Raw genomic sequence first — 20,674 nt, forward strand, 5'->3', positions numbered from 1 at the left:
TGATCCCACTTTGGATGCTGTGACAGCAAGCATAGGAGAAGTAGTGCTGTAGGAGATGGACTGAAAGAAGAAAACATCTGAAAATAAGGAGATCGGATATGAAAATGTTACATATGCTAAAGATTAGAGATGGGTGAGCTGTGACCTCAGGTTCCAGAGAGGAGGCTAATGACATGAAGCCTTTTTGGGTTTTGTTCCCCTTGAGCTTAAAAATTGATTTTTCAGAAATGACATTTGAACAGATTGAACGTGAGGGATGTGGAATAGGTGTCTCAACTGAGGGAGCTGGAAAGGATAATGGAACTGTCAGTAGTAATAGAGAAGGCAGCTGGTATAGGAAAAAATATAGTGCAGTTTCTCCCAGATTGCTTATTTGAGGTGGTGTCAGGACATCAGGAACAGATGTCTGAGAGACTGAAAATACCTACTCTACTGACGTTGAATTTTAACTTTCATTAAATAATTCCTTCAACTGGATTTAATTATTAGAATACTGAATGGTAACGCTTTTTTAAAGGGAAATATCAGAAGTATGAAACTGTAACAGTTCTGGAAATGTGAAAACTATTGGATCTCTGCTCTGGCAATTGATTTATTATCTGCACTTTTTCTGTGCTTTGTATGCCTCCCCCCAGTAGCATTGTTGTCTATTAAGTACTTGGACTAATTGTGATGGGTCTTTTCTGTTTTGAAGAGTATTTTACACTTACGAGTTGGATTATTCTGCTCCCCGCCCCCTTTCTGTATGTATTTGCCAGCACTGGGTTCAGAGGTTCAGTTAAGTTGTGGCGTGTTTATACTGCTGAAGTTAAAAATGAGCACCGTATGTTTTTCTGTTCAGGGGATGAAGTTCTGTTTCTTGAAATCCCTGCTATTGAATTTCTTCCTGAATTTCTGCATCGTTTTCTGCTCTGTCATTGTTTCAGGGACTGCATAGTAGTAGGCAAGCTGGCTATTGCGGTTCTAACAGCAAGCATGGGGTTTACTACAGGAGTCTAAGGAAATGCTTATAATGATTGCTGGTGTTTTAGTCTGTTATTAAGGACTTTTTTCCTCCAAGTATATTTAGGTTGTGTGTGTTTTTTTTTTTTTTAGCGGTCCTTTTATCATGCTCTCTGCTTGTCACTGCTCAGAATGAAAGGAAAAGCAGAGAGGCTGCCTTGTCAAATGCTGCAGTGCAGGACCAGTATGAGTTCTGAGTAGTGTGGTAAAAGCAGGTAGGAGGGTATCAAAGAGCACTGCAAAGCAGAAGTGACCTTCAAATGTCAAATCTCTGTTAGAAAACAGGACTTGCAGTTTGTGCTCCCTACAGTGAAGGAGTAATCCTTATTTACAATGTTTTCTTTTGAGAAATAGTAAGTTTTAGAAATGGCTGTTAAAATAAAAATACATCCCTCTAGTTGCAGTTTTCAGTGGGGACTAATACTTCTTTTGGGATTTTTTCCCCCTGTTTTCTTGCTTGAGCATGTCAGATTATAATTTAGGTATCTCAGATACAAGGAGTGAGAGGAGTTATTTTGTTGGTGAAGAGGGAGAATAATGATATACGTTCTGAAGCCTTCAGGTTCTCTTGTGTGTTTGAGGTGCCAGGTAAGAGAAGCTAACAGCTAAGAGGCAGCATCTATTAAAACTGTTGGCAAATGATTGATAACATTTGGGAATAAACTAAAAGAAAACTTCAAAGAAGTGGTTAAATAGAGAAATACTTAACACAGCATTGATTTTTATCATAATTAGGGACAAGGAAAAAAGCTAGAAGGAAGAGCTTTTTGAATGGCAGTTGAAGGAAAGACATTAAAATAAATTCTAAGTCATTACTGAAGAGGACTTAGTACATTAGAGTAATTTTGCTTGCTTCTGGTAACTGAAGGAAAACATGCTGCTTATAAGTGCTAGTCGAGGAAATGGTTAAGCTATAACAACTTGATCTTTCCTTCTTCCACATCTCCCTGTTAGCGTTTCATTATTATGACTCTGGAGGTTCATGAAGATGTTCATAATGTGTCCTAAATGTTCAGGCACAAAAAGTAAGATTTGGGGTTCTAGCTGGTGCTAGAACCATTAAACTTCAAGTTTAATAGAAATCTCACAACTTAATGTTGTTTCCCATCACATGGAAAAAGACTGCTGGTTTACTATAATAAATTCAATACTGGTTTTACCAAAAAGAGGAGAACACAAACCTGATCTGAGAGTATCTATGAAAATCTGAAGTTGAACTAGGAGCAGACTCTAAAAGATGTTTAAAGTGCAAATTAGCAGTTCTTCCTTGAGGAGGGAGAGTGAGGAATTAAAACTGATTTTCACTGTGCTTTCTAAGGGCATCTTTTTTTCACTTTGCTTGATTATGTTGATGTAATAACTCACTGAGATTTTTTAGGGAAAATTGCTGTTTATTTTGCACCATTGCTGTGGACTGTGGTGTAAACATGCAAGACATTGTATTTCTGTCTAAAATTAAGCAATTTGGAGATTAAAGGACTCATATCTGATGTTTAAGCTTTTTTTTAATTTAAATATACTGATCATAAGGGATTAGTATATGTTGAGAAATACTAGAGCTACTTCTGCGTTTTCTTCAATAAAGTAGTTCTGGAATGGAATTGTTCACATAGAATGCAAACAATTGTAAGAGGATGCCAATACTGATATCCTAAGTCTTCATCCATGGAAATGCATCAGATGTAAATCAGGTTAAATATAGTTTTGGAAGGGTTTTAGCTTCCAGAAGAATGTCATGTTCTTTGGAGTGTCATATCTGTAACTTGCACTGAATTAAATGTCTCTGACTTTATTCCAAATAACAATGTTGGAAAAGCAGATTATGAGAAGAAAATGTGAAAGTTATTGCATAGTTAGGAAGAAAAAATGAACATGTCTTATCTCTCTTTGTAGGCTTTTATAATGATATTATTTTGCACATTCCAGTTGTTCTCTGCTGATATAATTGTCATGAATGTATTTTATGGTTTGGGTCGAGCTGGTAGGTGGAGTCTGAAATGACCTCCTTTGCTTTTGTTGTAGCTTGTACCAACTGATTTCATGAGATCAGAAGATGAGCTGCTGTTTCACCTTCCTGCTGCTGAATGGGGGAGACCCTCTCCCAATTGTCTGTTCCTTCTGTATTTTTTTTTCCCCTGGTCTGACAAATTGAATTAGTTCCCGGTGAGTTTGATGAGCACTAGAGAGGACCCAAGGGATGGGTTGTGACCAGGCAGCAGGGCAGGAAGGAGGGAGAAGGCGCAGTGGTAAGCCCTTAGTTTGGATGAGGTTTTACAGCCAGCTGAGCTGTAGATGTGAGGTGAGGTTAACTGCGCTGTGTTTTGTGAAGAAAATCTGAGATATGTAAATATAACCCACACTTGGCAGTAAGCCTAGCACACCAGTTGCTGAGGGAGAGGGAAGTGATCATTTGTCTCGGTTAATACTTAACTGAGGCCTGTTGCTGATCACTCATTTACCACTCATGCTTCTTCCTCGCTCCTTTAACCATTGTAGTAGAGGTTGTGAGTCAGTGCCATCAGCTGCTGTTGTTTGTAATGTGGCATAGGGATACACTGTCATCTGCTATCAGCGTGTCAGTTTTAGTTTCACTCAGCGCAGGACTTTGGTAGGGTTGTTTGGTTGCTGCTCTGCAGGGGTGACGATCTGTGGCAAAGGAGGGGAGCAGACAATGGGGAGGACATAACAGCTTGTCCTGCCACAGCATGCGTTAGTGGCAGTCATGATTTGGAGCCTGCAGGTATTCGGTAATAATGTGACTTTAAATATTTTTAAATGGTACCTGTCTGAAGTTTTTCAAGATCTGGAATGCAAAAATATGTTCTGAGAAAGTAGGCACAGAAGGTGGCACGCCTTTACAGGCGCCTGTGTACCTTTGAATATTCTGCTGCTTGTGCTATGTGACTGAATTTTTGTTTATTTTTATTTATTTATTATATTGTGGCAGTGTTTCTGGCACGTTAGGAAGACTAGGGAAAGCTGGAACTGATATCTCTAGGCTGATATGACAGGAGGAGAGCTTCCTAGGTGTCTCGTACATCACAGAGGAACAAAGAGGGTGCCCTTTCCTCCTGATGGTCACCTTTAGGTGTAGCAGGAGTGATATAACTAGATCTGCACACAGCATGCCTTAGGGTGTTGAACGTACAGAATGTGGTAGATTTGCATTTTCGCTTGTAGTTACTGCTTTTTCCATATACATAGGTTTTTATATTAGTAGGTGGTAAGACAGAAGTCAAGAAGATGGTAGAAGAGAGAAGTGAATGAGATAATATAGTACTATGTTTTTTCCTCTGGAACTGAAAAATAAAACCTAAAACCTCAGACCATCCGCCATCAGTTATGATACTTAGTAGTGTTGGAAATAGAAAAGACCAAGTGAGAATAACAGAAGCATCAGAGTTATTCTCTACAGCTTTATCCCTGCTAATAAATACAGTAAAGTACTGTTATTAAAATAGCCCTCAGAGGCTATGGTTTCATGAGGTTTCTTGGCCTGAATTAAGAGCATGTTGGCAACAAAAGGGGCAACCTTCTTGCATGTTTCTCACTGCACACTCCGTGTTACTACGCCATAATGTTGATGTCCTGTTGATTGCATGGTAATGGAATTCAGCTCTTTCAAATGGCAGAAAATGAACCGGTCCAAAAACGATGAAAAAATCTTTTAGTATGTATTAGGTGATGATTTTTTTCTTGTTAATTACTCCAGCTTCAAAGTATTCCAGTTACATCTTTGCTGCTTCCAGTATAAGCTTGCTTAGTCTATTGAAACTACACAGCTATCAGGAGGAAGTGTAATGCTCTGTGTAGCTTAAGAGAATGATACTAATGTACTGTCCAAGTGTGGTCTGACGCTGTTTTTTCTGTCAGCCACCTATAAGCCTTGAAAGAAGTAACCAACTTATTATTTTCTTTAAGGGTATGTTTGAGATGTTGATGAGCTACTTTTGGTGAGAAGTAGGAAAAAACCCCAATCTTCACTAACATAATAATTAGTCTATAGTACATATAGTCCAGTGAAGGAGAGTGTTTTGCTCTGGATGATGGTTGGAAATTCAGCTAGTAGAGTGCTTTATTCTTGACTGTAGTGTCAAATAATTCTTCAGATTTCTGATTACTTACTTTTAGGTAAATTTACTGAAAATCTTTTGGCATGTCCTGTTGCCAAACTGTTCTGCTTGTCTACTCCTTCATTCCGCCCTTTCATTTCCTCTGTAAATTGTCCCTCGCCTGTTGGCAGCAGAGTGGTCATAATAAAACTGAGGTTCTGTCTCTATAAGCCATGACATGTGTGACTGCTCTAATTAATTTTCAGCAATATCCTTCTATTGAAAACTTAAGTTGGTGTCAAATTTTTATTGAGAGAGTTTATGAATCCTTTCTAACTTTTTGTATTTCAAGTTTAATAATTAAAAATGAGGGAAGAGCTAATTAACAGTGAAGACAATTTTGTGATTTAGGTATTTTGTTCAGTAATTACCATAGATGTGATAGTGCAGATCTTATAGCATAGAATTTATAATTCAGTTGCATGACTTAACATACCTTTCCGGTGACTTTGGGGTTTTTACAGTGTGTCTTAAAGCCTTGATTTCCAGTGAGCGCTGAAAACAATTGGAAAGAACTCCAACAATCAATTTGCTTGCACTGACACTTACTCCTTGTTATTTATGTGCAGGTCAACTTCCTGAAGTTCCCTGACTTATCACTACAGGCTGTTACCGGTGTGCATGGGACCATATTTACCTGTGAGGAACAGACTCATTAGGGTTCACCTCCATAGATAATTTCCCTGGCTTTTAACTTGGAGATGTGCAGCCCAAATACTTCCTGTTGAGATAACAGACTCCTTTTGTCTGTGTAATTGACTTGAATGATATTCCTAATTTCACTTCTTTCATTGTTAAATAGAGCAAAAAGCAGCACTTAAAGTAGCTGAACTACTCTACAGCTACGCTAACTGAAGCTAGAGTAGTCTTGTAATTTGAGCTACTTCTATTTGCAGTCTGTTTGTGGTCTGATTGCCTGAATAGTTTGCCTGATATTCCCACCTAGAGGTGTTCAGGCCATCCCCTGGTTTGTCATCCAGCAATTGTCTGTTCCTCAGCTTCAGCATTCATGGTGTTGTTCAGGGTCACTCTCTGTGCCGTTGTTATTTATCTCATTCATATTTCAGTCCCTGAAAGTATTTTATCTCCAGGTGAAATCCTAACTAACATCTGGCATAAAAGGTCTCGCATAAAACCTCAGGGTCTGATAAAAACCCCAGCAGTTCCAGACTCCCTGTGTGTGTGTGTGTGTGTGTGGACATTATATAAAGTGACTGCATTTCTACTCCCTCATTATGTTGCATGAGAACCAGGCTGTCAAATGGATGTATTTGATTCATTTATGGGATGTTGTAATAGCAAGTACCAGAAAGACCAAGCAAAGGTCACATCTTCTCTTTTCAGTCCGTGGAGTCTCCTGCAGAATGTGGCAAGTAGCAGACAGAAATCTGTGTAAAATACTGCCCTTGGTCAAATCTCACTTCATTGTTTGATCTGTCTTCATGTATGACCTTCCTGGAAATGTGTTCTTTGTGTGTGTGTGCTTGTCCCTATTTGAAGTAGAGACTGTTGAAAGAATAATATATAATAGCATCAGTCGCTGTTGGACTCAGTAGCGCTCTGAGCTGCTGTGTTCGCAGTGGTTGCATTCAGTGCCGCTGCCTTTTTGATTACTTTCCTTAAAATAGGTCTGTGGGATGCTTACATTTTCTTAGTGTTTAATGTACACGGTAGAGGCTTTGGCTCAGCATTTCAGGCTTCCTGAATTTGTTATTCAGCTTGTTGGGGAGTTGTATTTTTGGTATGTTAGGCCATCTTCTAAACTGTTTATTTCATACCGTATTTTGTAAGTACTTTGTGGAAAATGAGTTGATGCTAGGCGCTAGGCAGTGTTTGACATGAAGTGTGCTTGCCAAACCTGTCAAATCTTGGGGAACTCGTTGCGGAAAGTATCAAGCAAAAAAGTGATGTGTTTTTATGAAAGGTCAAATATTTCTGTATCGCTTACAATTTTGGTGTGTTTTTTTGTTACAGAGAAGAATAGGCAAGAAGAGTCCTGGCATGGTTGGCATTGTTTTGGGAGACATTCAAAACTGTGTTGTGATGCAGCTGTTTGCTCAGCAGCTGTTTTGACAACTGCTAATATGAGTAGAGATAATTACAAATATTAATATGGAAAGGCTGCTGTCACAAGCTAGGCATAATGAAATGTCTTCTATATATATTTTTTCTTAATATTTGAGAAGAAACTCAGATATTTTCAATTTTTTAGCTGTTCCCCCCCCCCCCCCCCCCCCGCCCTGTTACTTTTTTGTAGGTGATTTATTATGGTAATGAAAGCAAATGAGTCAGTTTTTCTCATTTACTTACTACTTCTCACCTAGTTTTCTTGTAGGTCCTCCTAGCAGTTGTTTCTCTGGATAAAGTACTTTCCAACTAGAATATTACTTGGCTAAGCAACGTGCATGCATTCTACTCCTTTGCATCCTCTTGGAATGACTAGGTGAAATGTAAACATCTTAATATAAATCCAACTTTAGCTAGAGTTTGGGAAAACAGAAGAAAATGAAGAGCTTAATTTCTGATAGCTGCCTTGTTTATTGTTTGTTTGGTTTTGTTGTTTTTTTTTGCTGCTTGGCACAGATCAATACTGGGTAAAGACTTGGAGCAGAGAAGCGGTTGTCCATACAAGCTCCACAGTAGGCCTCTGCAATTTTACTTTCTGAAAGGAGCAAAGTTTTGCTCCTGAATAAGGTGGAAGGGTGGAATTGAGAGAGGATGAGCCAAACAGCTTCCTTCATTTTGGTGCCGAAATGACTGCAAATGACTATCCTGTGGACCTGGCTTCAGTGAGAACCAATTTAGCAGCAGTCTCTTGTGCCTCAAAAGTGGAATGGAGTTGGCATGTGTAACTCGTTGTCTCTTGTATGTTCCCTGTATTTTGTTTTTTTTTTTTAGAGTTGCATAGAAGTGTGTCTTTAACATCCTTTCATTACATGCAAATTATCAGAAGTGATATGGAAGTACTGTGTTCTTCGTTTGGTTTAGATCTTTCCTTTATATGAAGGAAACTGTGTTTTCCTATCTGGAAGCTCTGGTTTTAATCTGTGACCTGGATCAAGCTGGATAATAACAATGCCAAAATTAAGATCTCACTGGCTCATGTATTCCCCCAGTTATGTTGCTGCTAGCCTTTTCTCTCTGATCCACAATACAAAAATTGGAGTCTGCTTAATTATTAAGTACTAGTGAATTTAGAGCAAATATGAAGGAGGATGGCAAGGACTACTAACTGACACAAAGTAGCATTGGGCAGCCAGCCAGTTTGGTGGGTGAGTGCTGTTTAGGGTATCACCTCAACTGTGTACCTTTTATTTAGGCGTTTACCTCTAAATTGCAATTGTTACCCCTCATTGTAGTTTCTGTGCATGCTGAGAAAGAAGTGTTGTTTTCGTTCATAAAGTGGGTTTGCTTGTAAGCTTAATGATTGAGGGGGACTTGACAAAACAGGAAAGGAGAGTTAAGATTTTATTTGTGTGAGAGTTCTGTGGATGTTAAAAATCATGGAGGTCATGATGATCAGAAACAACCAATCCATCTATTAGCTGTGGATAATACTTCATCTATTTCTTACCTCCATTTTAGATGTGGAACACCTCTAAAACTATTCAGCAAATTGTAGTTCAGCTTGACTGATGTGCAATTATAATAATGAAGAGAAATTACTGTTTTAAAAATTCCAGTTTTCATTCGGAGGTGCTCAAAGTCAGTAAAGCTTTTAATGAATACTGTGGTTCTTACGTTTTCTTATGTTAGAAAATGATAAATTGAGGAATCTCAATGAATAAAGGATGTTAAACAGTTACTGAAATGTAAGCATGTTCTCCCAACCACCTGTCTTTAAATGACAACTTTAGAGATGATTTTTAGTAATAAAGTCCTTGACTGTCAAATGTGTATGCCATGCTTCGTCTTTATTGATGTGAATTCCATTAATCGTGTGGCTCAAGGTAAAAGGGGAAAAAAGAATTCTGCAGTTGCATAAATGACATCTTCAGGATGGCCTAATGCGATACAGTTTCCTAAAAGTGAAATATTTCTATGTGACATCTCATTCAGTTACTGGAACCATAAACTTTGCTTTTCTTTTGACACATTAATTTACTTTCTGTCCTATAATTCTTAGCTACCGCTTTTTAACTACATTTAAAAAGAAAGGTAGAGAATTATAGAATAGTTTGATTCCTTATTGTAGAGAATGTCCTCTTTTGGAGGATTATGGAATCACTGAAGCACATGCCCTTGCAGTGACTGTAGGAGAGCTGTAATGGAGTGAAAGCAACGTGTGTTTGGAAACTTGGAAATGTTAAGAAAAAAGGTATGGATGGAGAAGGTGGTGAAATTCTTCTGCTAGTGAGCTGCTTCTGTTCTTGAACTAATTTGATGCTGGAATGTGTAGTGGACCATAGTATTCATCACATTGTCTGAAATAATAAATTCGGCACTCTGACAGGGTGAAATACATGAATTGTTACTTTTGTAAGATGATAGGGAAGGCAGAGGTTTTAAATCAAGATGAAGGATTTGTGCTGTTTCAAATCATTGTATTTTATTTGAACAATTTGCATTTTTATGGTTAAAGCAAAGTAAAAAGTAGATCTTAAAGTATGTATTGTGAGACTGGTTTAGGAGAAAAGGTGTCACCACTAAAGTGTTGTTTAGAGAGAAAAGCTCCTTTGTGCATCAGTGAGAAGGTAAATGGGAAAAAAATTTCCAAAAAGCTGAAACCAAGGCTAGCCTGCTGTAGAAACCCAGCAGGCTTCTGCATCCAGAAGTAGTTGCTGTGTTAGGTCATCATATAATGAAAACCATTTTATTGTTTGGAGATTATGGAAGATTTTGTCTTTAGTCGAAGGATTTGTTACGCTACTGTGCAGTATTCGGGCATCCGTACCAATTTTAAACAGATGAGCCCTGGGATTAGACACAGATTGAGCCTGTAATTGAAGATTTGATGGGGGTTGCAGTTGTCTAGTTGCAAAAGTCTTTATATTAAAAAAAACCTTTATCACATTATGAATTCAAACTGGAAATTGTACAAAGTCTGATCCAGAAAACTGACTTAACTGGGGAAGAAGGGTGTGGGGAGAATTCAAATCACTAGGAATACATTACACAACAGAAAGATTTGGCAGTCCTACCTTGAAAACTTCTTCAGATTACAGAATAGTGAAAACTTATTTTCAGATGGCTGGTTTCTGAGGTGTGTTCAGAATAAGGGGAGAAAAGAAGGAAGTTATTTGAAGAGGTATTTTTTATGCTGGGAACGTACCTTTGGATGCATTGCAGACTTGCATCCGAGTAACAGCTTCAATAAGCTGTGCACCATGTTAGGGATGTGCAATTGAATATTGAAATGTCTAGAAGTGTTTTTATTTGTTTTTTATTTATTTTTTTTTTTAAAGTATGCATTTCCACTGGAGAATATGGAAATGTTTAATTTGACTGGAAATAGGAAAATGAAAATTCTTAAATCCAGTGCGGTGAGTAAATTACATGGGAAATGTTCATATCATGTGCTTCTAATATTTTTGGGTGTTTTTTTTTTTTTTAATTTTTTTTTTATTGCCTCAAACTGGGATAGTGTTAGAAATGTCATTTTCTTACGGGATACCTCTATAGCTGCTGTACTCTTGTTGACAGGCTCCGATGGTAGGCCATTTCCCACTACACCACCAGCATTTTATCACTTTTTAAACCATAGTAATTGCTTTTTAAATTCTTCTTGAATGGGGAACAAATAATAAATTATTATAGAAGTATGTAATATTAACATATTATAATTATTACTATAATAAATGCTTATATTAGCAAATGCAAAATACAGTTGAAATAGTTTATTGATACCATGTTTTGAGTCTCTCTCTTCCCCTGCAAGAATTCAGAAGGCAAGATAGTTACGCTTCCTAATATCTCATACGTGTTTTTCTTGCCTTTTTTTTTTAAAAAAAAAAGACTACAAAGGTGCATAGATAAAGGGGATAGGAATGAAACATAAGGAGTGTTTAATTAAGACGATAGTTATGGATTTTATAAGACTTTGGTTTTATTCTGAAAATGCGCTTCTTTTGAAATATGGCAAGTAAAACAGAAATAAAGTGTCATCAGGCCACACTGATAAACTCATGAGTAACTTAAAAAAATTCTAGTAGTGTCAGACTGCTTTGGGTTGTTGGGCTCTTGGTGTTTTGGTTTGTTTGTTTGCATGTGTTTTTTTTTTTTTAAACTTGATAGAACAGCAATAAAATTCTGCTCTGCTGAGTGTGGCTGAATGTTTTATCTTGTAACTGACATCAGTTGGTAATGCATCTGCATTTGGTTGGAGTATCCCAGTAAATCCCAGGAGCTTGAGGGAGGCTGGACCAGAAGAGGTGGAAGCCTGTATTCTCCGAATGGATTTGAGTTTAAAGCAAGAAATCCATTAGCCAAGGCTTTTCTTTTGTGAAATGGCCTGCTTTTTCTTGCCTGTAATTTTACGTGTCTACCTTGAACAGTGCTTAAGCAGTTAAGGTTGCTTAAAATGTGTTAAAGTGGTAATTTTCTAGCTTACCATTAGATGGACTCTTTTAATGACTATTAATTTAATAAAAAAAATTCTAAATGATGATTTTGTCCAATTTTGGAATAACAGAAAAATTTAGCTGTCTTTTGGAAGTGTCAGTAGCAGTTACTGCATCATTTCTCTATAGTGCTGATTGTTTGTATGTCTAGTGTGACATAATTTGACTCTGCTACCTCCTTCCTGATTGTTCTCTAAAGAGTATGTTAGTTTTCATCAATGTTATTCTGTAAATTGATTACAGAAAGATGACATCGTGGGTAAATGTGTGCACTGTGAGCAAGGCCAGTAGAGAAATACAGGATAAGGTGGCAAGATTAATCAGTTCTAGAGAGGTTAGTGCTGTTATTTCCCTGGTGTGCAGAACAAATGACTTTTGTTAAAAGTTAGCAGTTAAAATATATCCCTATCCTTTTGATACAGTTACATGGGGCTTCTAAAATGGAACACGTACAGTTCTCTTACTTCTGTTCTGCTTTATATATATATATATATCCCTATCCTTTTGATACAGTTACATGGGGCTTCTAAAATGGAACACGTACAGTTCTCTTACTTCTGTTCTGCTTTATATATATATATATATATATATATAATGCTTTTCTGTCCTCAGTTAATGAAAGAATCTGGTCTCCATTTCTTCTGCATTTTTGTGATGGTCTGAACTGGGTCATCATTTGGTCTGTGATGAAAGAAAATGTTTTTGGAAGCTGCTTCTGTTTCTCTTATCTCTCTCTGTTCCTCCCTGCTCCCCGCCGCCTCCTTTGTATGAAGTCTTGCGCTGCTTGATTTGACATTTAATTCCTTATTCCTTCTCCTGACTTTTCCTATCCTTCTAGCAGTTTTCAAAGTGCATTATCCCCCTGCTCCTCTTGTGAGACTATAGTTGTCTGTGCAGTTTACTCCTGTCTTATCTTTTTCTGTGATATCACTGTGTGAAAGGTGAAGAGGGGAACTGCGTATCAAACCATAACTGTTGAAAAGCAAATGCTGGGAGTACTGTGTGATACGAACAGTGTCACGGTCAGGATGACTGTGAAAAGTTCCTGAGTTCTCCAGAGTTGCAGTAAAGCTATTTTGTTGGCACAACCAGTTTTGTTAGGCAGTTGGGACTTAGTTTCTGTAGATAATTCTGCTTTCTCTTACGACTTTCAAAGCTGGCAGACAGGGAAACTGATTCGTCTGGGACAACTAAGAAGGCAGCATACTTGAAGTGTTCGGTATGAATACTTCTTTCTTAAGATTAGTGCTGGAGTTGTATTGGGAACGTGCTAAGTTGTCACAAGTACTGAAGACTGAAGGTACAAGGCAAATCATAATGTTCTGTTTTTCTGAGACTATACGTAAAATAGATCATGTTTGGCTAGAAGGTCAAGTTAACACTATTGCTGTAGCTGTGATGACAAGGATGTAGAAGGATGCTCTCTCTGCATACATGGATTTGCAGAAATTGCTGCTCGTGCATGTCATTATGCTGGTAAAAGTGTATTCTGTACTTCAGTGGCTGGTTTCTGTCCCTGGGGTAGCTTTATGGCAATGCAAAGCACATCTTTATGGAGCATTCTGGGAGTGCTTTGCTGGTCTAGGATGCAGAAGTTTCTGAGTTGAAGGGCTCATAGTGTTTATTAACTTAATAGATTCTTTTCTGATAGACTCAGAGGAACTTTTTTCCCCAAATACTTTGGTCTTGACAGGAGAAGGAAAGATGATTTTTCTTGCCCTTTTTTTTTTTTAATATATTTTAACAGTTGTTCCTCCTTTTCTAGATTGTAGAGCTGTACACTGTAGTAGCCACAATGATGACTTCCAAGGTAGTAATCAATAAAAGATGGCCTGATAACAAAGGATGAAAGAAGTGATTTGTACCTGAACAATAAAAGGACAGTGGAACTATAATAAGCATGGCAGAGGCTCAGAATGGACATTGCTACATGTAAAGCCTAGACTTGTTTGCTAAGCCCAAAGAGATTGCTGAAAACTTGTCAGCTGGATGGAGAGAAACACCTGCTCTAGGGTCAAGCTACTGTATCATTTTCGCAGAGGCACAGCATCACTTCTGTCTAGTGCTCTGCTTTTTTTCCTGCATATGTAACAGACGTTCTTAAAATGGACAAAGAAGGCTTGGAATGAGTGAAATGGAACAGTACTATGGAATGTGCAAGTCTGACTTTTTTTTTTTTATTGCATGTTTTCCAATTTTGCTATTTTCACCTGCAGTTAAGTGCATCATCTCTCCCCACTAAGCAGCCTGAATAGAAGAAATGTTCTGTAAGTGTGAGAGCAGTATTGTAAAATCATTTGAAAGTCAGACAAAACAGGAAGGTTATAGACTGATGTAATACAAGTCAATAAGGTAATCTGAAATTTGGGCAATTTCCATTTAGGGCCTCCTTATTTTTAACACTACTGTTGAAAACATTGTGGTGGTTAGCATTCAGCTTGCCACCTCTGTAGTCCTTTTTTTGTGGTGAAGGTAAACTCTGTAGACAGGCGCTGACGAGATGTCATGCATGATTACAGAAGGGAGGCTTTCAATTTGTTTAGTGAGGGAGGGGATGCAGATGCGCTTACGGGAAATGTGGGAGATCATGGCAAAAGTGAGGGTTAGTGATGCACTAGCTTAAAGTTATTTGGGACAGGGGATGCTAATCTGTGAGAAACTTAAAGAGAATTTGATCTTTGTTCCGGTGTGGAGGCGATGGCAGTAAAGTTATGTATAAATGTGGCAAAGGAAGGTTGCCCAAGCAAGGTGTTAGCAGCTCTGTGAATCTTAGGCAATGGTTGCTTGCATCATGTCCGGGCCTGTGGAGCTGGAGTAAAGAGATGAGTGCAAGAACACGAAGAACTTCAACAGGCTCTAAAGACAATCCTGGAAATATTCTATGATGGGAAAGGTTGGAGGTGTTCAGCGTATGGGGATACTGAAAAATGGCTAAGACAAAATGCCACTTTCAAAAGAGAGTTAGTTACTTGAGCAAATTTGGGCTATACAAAGCTACAGAAGTGAATAATGACAGTTTCTGGAATACTGTACACAAATTCATACGACTTATGCTAATTCTATCTAGAGGAACAATAGGAAATAATACGCATTCCAAATGCCCATGCTAGTGGTATTAGCCAGATTGTTAGGGCTGGTTTTTTAGTAGAAGCTGAGAGGGTAACTTGTGTCATCTTCACTCCAGTCGGTTGCGAGTCATAGCAAACTGTCCTTCATATAAGCCAAGAAGTTGCTGTCTCCTCTTGTCAGAGAGTTAAAAGTGTTCAATAGTTGTTTTGTGTAATAACGTACATAATTTCCACAGGGAATTGGAATTTAAGATCTGTGCTATTGTGAAAGATAGGTTATTTGGAGAAGAAAAAAAAGAAAAAAATGTGTTTCCTACTCTGAAGACTGACACACTTGAGTTTGAAACATCTTCTCTTTCGTGTAGTGCACTTGGACAATGCAAGTAGTTTATTTTTGTTTGTATGATCTTGCAGTCCTAGCAGTTGGTTTATTGTGGAATGGATTGTGTTCATCAACACTGAGTGAATGAAGAGTAAAGTAGGGTAGGGAAGGTTGTTTTGTCTTTATTGAGAGGAGCCCATTGCCCCTTCCCCACAGAGCTATATTGGAGTAAAATTTTAGTGTCCTACAAACAAGAATTGTTATTTGGCTTACTAGGTTTAGATATGAATAAGAATTCTGATTTATTTGGAATCCATTTATTCCAAAATGTATTCTGGTTTTATTATATAAAGCATTTTCTTTCTCTGTTCCAACTTCCTGAGGCTTTCCTCAGAATCCTCTAAAAACAATCTGAGAATAACCAATTTAGGACTTAGTGCATCATCAAACTTGGTATCTTCCATTAGTGATTTATTTCTTTAGTCCATGAGTTGTGTCATTTACACGTGGAAAGAATGTCCTGGAAAAGTTTTCAGGCAGAGTGCTACTCTTGCTCTTCCTTTCCTCTCCACCCATCTGTGTTCCCCTTCCACTTTTTCCTCGATGTACTGTGATTCTGCATAACTTCCTTGCCCCTACCCCCCAATCTTTGTCATTACTGGATTTTCACTGACCATTTCCTTATGCTAAGTATATGATCAGCAGTAACAATGTTTTTTCCGTGTTAGAATTTGTTAGCAGAACGACCAAATAGAATTTAGACTTTACTTCTCTCTCCTTCTAATTGTTTTATAATGTGTGGGTGTCCATACTTCCTACCCAGTACTTAACTGGGAACTGAAAGTTCAGTTCCCTTGGCCAGTTTTCAGAATTGCAGTCAACATCTGTATGTGAAATAGTATCACAAAGAGGAAAATACCATGGTATCTCTAATTGTGCTCATCCCTCTGCAAAAAGTGTCACCTTTTCAAAGGACTAGTTGTGGTGAATTAGCATGTCTTTCAAGGTTATAAGTGGGGGGAAAAAAGGTGGGGAGGGGCCAAACCACCACAAAAGAAGCAATCTCATACTTCCTTAGTGGAATCTCTTCAGTTGAAAAGTCCTTTCCTTGCTGTTATGTCTTGTATGTGATCCTCACCATTAATCTGAAAGAATAAAATAACTAAAATCATATTTCACACATGCCCTTAAAAAAACAGTCCTAATGATCGAAATAACAGTACCTTACAAAGTTGAGTTATTACAAAAATGACTTTAACCCTATTTGTTTGTTTATGGTCTTAATTTAAGATCAATCTGTGCTGCTCTGAGTAAGTGTGTGAAAAACTCTGTAACAGAAATACTATACAATTGCAATTTCTTTGAACAGGTACTTTGTGCTGGACTTTGAGACGGGGATTCTGCAGTATTTCGTGAATGAACAAAGTAAAAGCCAGAAGCCACGAGGAACCTTGTCTTTAGCTGGAGCTATAATATCACCCAGTGATGAAGTGCCACACATGTTGGTGGTCTACTCTGCTAATGGAGAGATGTATAAGTTGAGAGGTACAGTGTCAGCTGAGTCATTCTTCTCTCCCATTCCCGCTTCTGCGCCTCTGCTGTCCTATCTCATTTTGCTTTTACTTCCCTATACTGTCAGAAGGTGATGGTTATACGGCTCTATTATTATATACTGTATTGTAGAACACAGTGGAACAGTAATCTGGAATTAAATACATGTGAACTTACAATATATAGACTTTCAGGGCTGGAAGATACCTCCAGATGCCTTCTGTAAGATGTTATTTTGGCATTTTGATTGTACAGTATTTCTTGTTTGCTTCTGAAGGAAGCAAAAGCTGCTTTCACTGCTGTCCACAGCATAGCATTTAATTTCTAATATTGTTTTCACCCGTCAGTATCCTGCAGATAATATGTGGTAGTGAATCTGCTGATGGGTCAGAGAAGGGAAAAATGCCCGTAGAAGGCGGTTAAGGTACTCTGCTATTGTCAGTCTTGGAATAATTGAATGCACCTTTAACACAGAATTTTGCCTTCCCTTGCTCCCAAAAGTGTAAGAAAGACAATGCAGGGTGTATAAGAGTTAATTTTGGCCCCCCCCCCCCTTTTTTTTTTAACAGTATTCTGATGCTAAGGTATTTTCAATGTGGTAGATTTGATCTGGATACTTTCCTATCAAACTAGTATATCAGAAAATAAACTGATACATTAAAAAGTGACATGTAATACAGTGTAATAAAAGTTTAAAATTACGTTAGTTTTATTCTGACCACAGTTTATCAGTTGGCTAGCAGGACAGAGTATGCAGGACTTGCCCCATGGTACGGTGTGTTGCTGTTTTATAGGTAGAACTGAAACACAGGAACAACCATGGGAGTTTCTGTTAAAACGCTTTGGAATATGCACAGCTAGAAATCCTGAACACTTGTGGTTTCATTATCATGCTTTGCCAATCACTTGAGATTATCAAATACTTACAATATGCTACTTTTAATTTGATGAGATCTATGAATTTTATTCAAATAACTAAATCATTTTTATGCTGAGTTGATAACCATTGAGGTACTTAATAGCAGAGGAGGTAAGAGGAAAATATGTACTGGAATTATCCACTCTGTATTGGTATTCTTAATTAAGATTGCTGTAGCGGTGGTTTGTTTAAAAACAAACAAATAAAGAAAAAACAAACCCAAACCTCTCTCCTAAATATAGTTATTAATATTACACAGAAGTCACCAGATACAGACTGCAGAAAATCTTTTCAATAATTTTTAAAGATGTGGAGGGGAAATCACGATTTTCATTCTTGTGTCTGGAAGTTGCGTGTGAATGCAGGTTTAAAGAGAGATTTAGTTGAACTGCATTAGAAGTACTTAAGTATCTTGGGAACTGGTAGCTTGTCTGATAGCTGATTGGCAGCCTGAGTGTAGAGGTTTTATTGATCTAAATGTTACGGTATGGCTTGTCTCTCTTGGTGAAGGACAAGTAAAACAAAAGTGGATCAAAAATTTAAAAAAAAAGCAATCTTGAAGTAATTCTGCTTTTAATAACACTCTTAGGAGATAAGTCCTCAATGAGTCTTCTTCATTGTTATCTCTTCCAACTGGCCACAGCATTTAAGGTTGAGGTTTAGATGTGTTGTACTGAAGAAGTTACACATACTTAATTTAAGTAGCATAAATTAGAATTTATAGTGTGTCCTAATGAATAAATAATTCTCCCTCCTCCTCCTGCCCTGTCACCTTCTCCTGTGCAGAAAAAGAGTATCGGTATATGTGATGCCCTGCATTTTCTTGTTTCTGTTCTAGCTGCTGATGCAAAGGAGAAACAATACTGGATAACTCAGCTTCGATCCTGTGCCAAGCATCACAAGGAAGGTAATTCTAAGGTAAATAACTAAGAAGAAGTAGCTATTATATTTTAAGTGGTGTAGGTGATGAACAGTGTGATCTGGATGATAGACTGGCTGCTGTTTTTGTGGCTTGGTGTTTAGAGGTTTATGTGTAAAAGCAGCAAGCTGTCATTCCTCACTAACTGGAGCAGACTTAAGTCAATTGAGCAATCTTAATAAATAAACATTGTCCTATTTGTGAGAAGTTCATGAAATGCATTTTGGGTGCTGTCAATATGTTGTTAATTGACTGACTGGATCAACAGTTTAAGAAACACCTGTGTGATGTCCTGAATAGTATTTAGAAGTGTTAACTGATACTAATTTTATTTCATTTTATAAGATTTAATGGCTCTTATTATAGAAGCTTCAGATAGCTGTTAGCAGTGGTCAGTCTTCAGCTTCTTTACAAATCTGAAAGAGGTCATCATATGAAGATTTATATTTTTACTTCTCTTTGGAAGTGATGTCAGAATTTTTGTCCTCAGATAAATTTTTTGGACAAGTGAAAAAGCGTTTGGACTTTAAAAACAGTAAAATGAAGGGTTGAGGGTGTCTGCTGCCTCCGAATAGAAATTACATGAATCTGTTTAAATTAGAACACACTTTCAAAGTGAGTTCTATTAAAAACGAGCAAACAACCCTGTTAGAAATCAGTTGTATTTATTTTATGTATGCTTTTGGTGTTAATACGGAGTCACTGAAAACAAAAAAGTCCTGGTCTTATCTTCAGTCCTTTAAGCACTTCTTTTGATATCTTTACAAGAATGAAAAAGATTGCTTTCCTCATGGCTAATTGTTTGCTGTATTAAAAAAAATGCATGTAACTGCAAGCAGAAAGGACTCTTCCCTGCCCCAAGATGTTTAGAATATCACTCTTATGTTGACTGCAGTCAAAGTCATGATCCTGAGTGTCTTTGAAAGTTGGACTTTGAAAAGATGGATGGTATTTTGGGGAGACTGACATTCACTGAAGTGTGTGAAATAAAATAAAACCAACCTTTTTTTCAGCTTTTTGAGTGATGTGGACTTATCAGGAAGCAATTATGGTATAATTAAAACCCTTTTCGAAGGACAATGAGTAACTTCAGTGTTTCAGTACTCTTTCAATTCTTATGCATGACAACTAAGTATGGTTTTTACATAGCTATGGCCCAGTGCTATTCAGAAGGGTGCAACTCTGCTTTGTCAGAACACTCTTACAGTTGCTGTTGATTTGCAGCTCAGGGACTTCCTGTGCTAGACAGAGATGATAACTTTTTATACTCAATTGCCATCAATGAATTATTCCTCGATAGGTTTTCTGGCCGCTTGTTGAACCCATTTAAATGTTTAGCATCTACAATGTGTTGTGACAAGGTAATAGAACTGTTGTTCAGTATATATGATATCAGAGACTTGTGCAATGGAAAATTGATTCTTATACTCTATTCATTTGCTAATATTTCTTAATATTGGATTTATTTTTCTCCTTTTCCCTGCTCCTGATAAATAATTCTGTAGAGGTGTCTATTTTAATACAAAAATCTCATGGCAGTAATTGAGTTGAAACTGATCTTTGTGTGAGTGAAGTTGGGATCATTTTTCCTTGTTAGGTAAAAACTGTTGGACTTAGTAATAATTTATGTTCAGAATTTTTCATACTGCCTCTCCATGTTGAGCTCCTGCAGTAATAGTGTCTATGTATTTTGATAGCCTCTGAATTAATTAGTATGTCAAGAGAAAAATCTTAGTATTACAACAGTGAAAATGTCCAGCAATGAGTCCAAAAAAAGCAAACAGAATTTTGGGAATTCTTAGGAAGGGAGCAGGGAACAAAAAGAAAATTACTTAGGCTGCTCTAACTGTTCAGTACTTGCCTTGAATGCTTTTGTCAGTCCCCTTCCATTTCTCAAACAGCAGCACTGGAGTGGGGGAAAGTACTTTTCATCACTGTTGTTATTTGTCTGTACAGAATGAACTCTGTGACAAAACTTGACTACATTGGAGTCTTTTTTCCTGATTATGGGAAGGGAAAGGGCAAATTGGGGGAAGTATAGTGTTAATAAGTGCTCTGGAGTGGCTGAATAGGAAGTGTTTGCTAGCTGTTAATATAGGGGAGCCTCAAAGAAAATGAGCTAAAAACAGGTTCAGAATAAAAGGAGATGAATGAAAACTGGGATGCTTTGGATGCCAAAAGTGTATATAGATTTGAAAGGTATTTGAAGGGCAAGATGTTA

General features: G+C 37.5%; 1 protein-coding gene across 2 annotated transcripts in view; it reads left to right on the forward strand.

The window, feature by feature from the left end:
- Positions 1 to 20,674, forward strand: part of OSBPL10 (oxysterol binding protein like 10) — a 138,024-nt gene that overhangs the window by 40,977 nt on the left and 76,373 nt on the right. For both annotated transcript variants that reach the window (XM_075418958.1, XM_075418957.1), the window contains 2 exons: positions 16,434 to 16,609; positions 18,373 to 18,452. In XM_075418958.1, coding sequence (XP_075275073.1) covers positions 16,564 to 16,609; positions 18,373 to 18,452 — 126 coding nt within the window. In that variant the 5' untranslated portion in view covers positions 16,434 to 16,563. The remainder of the gene's footprint in view (positions 1 to 16,433; positions 16,610 to 18,372; positions 18,453 to 20,674) is intronic.

Source organism: Opisthocomus hoazin, chromosome 4 (genome assembly GCF_030867145.1).
Source record: "Opisthocomus hoazin isolate bOpiHoa1 chromosome 4, bOpiHoa1.hap1, whole genome shotgun sequence".
NCBI lineage: Eukaryota > Metazoa > Chordata > Aves > Opisthocomiformes > Opisthocomidae > Opisthocomus > Opisthocomus hoazin.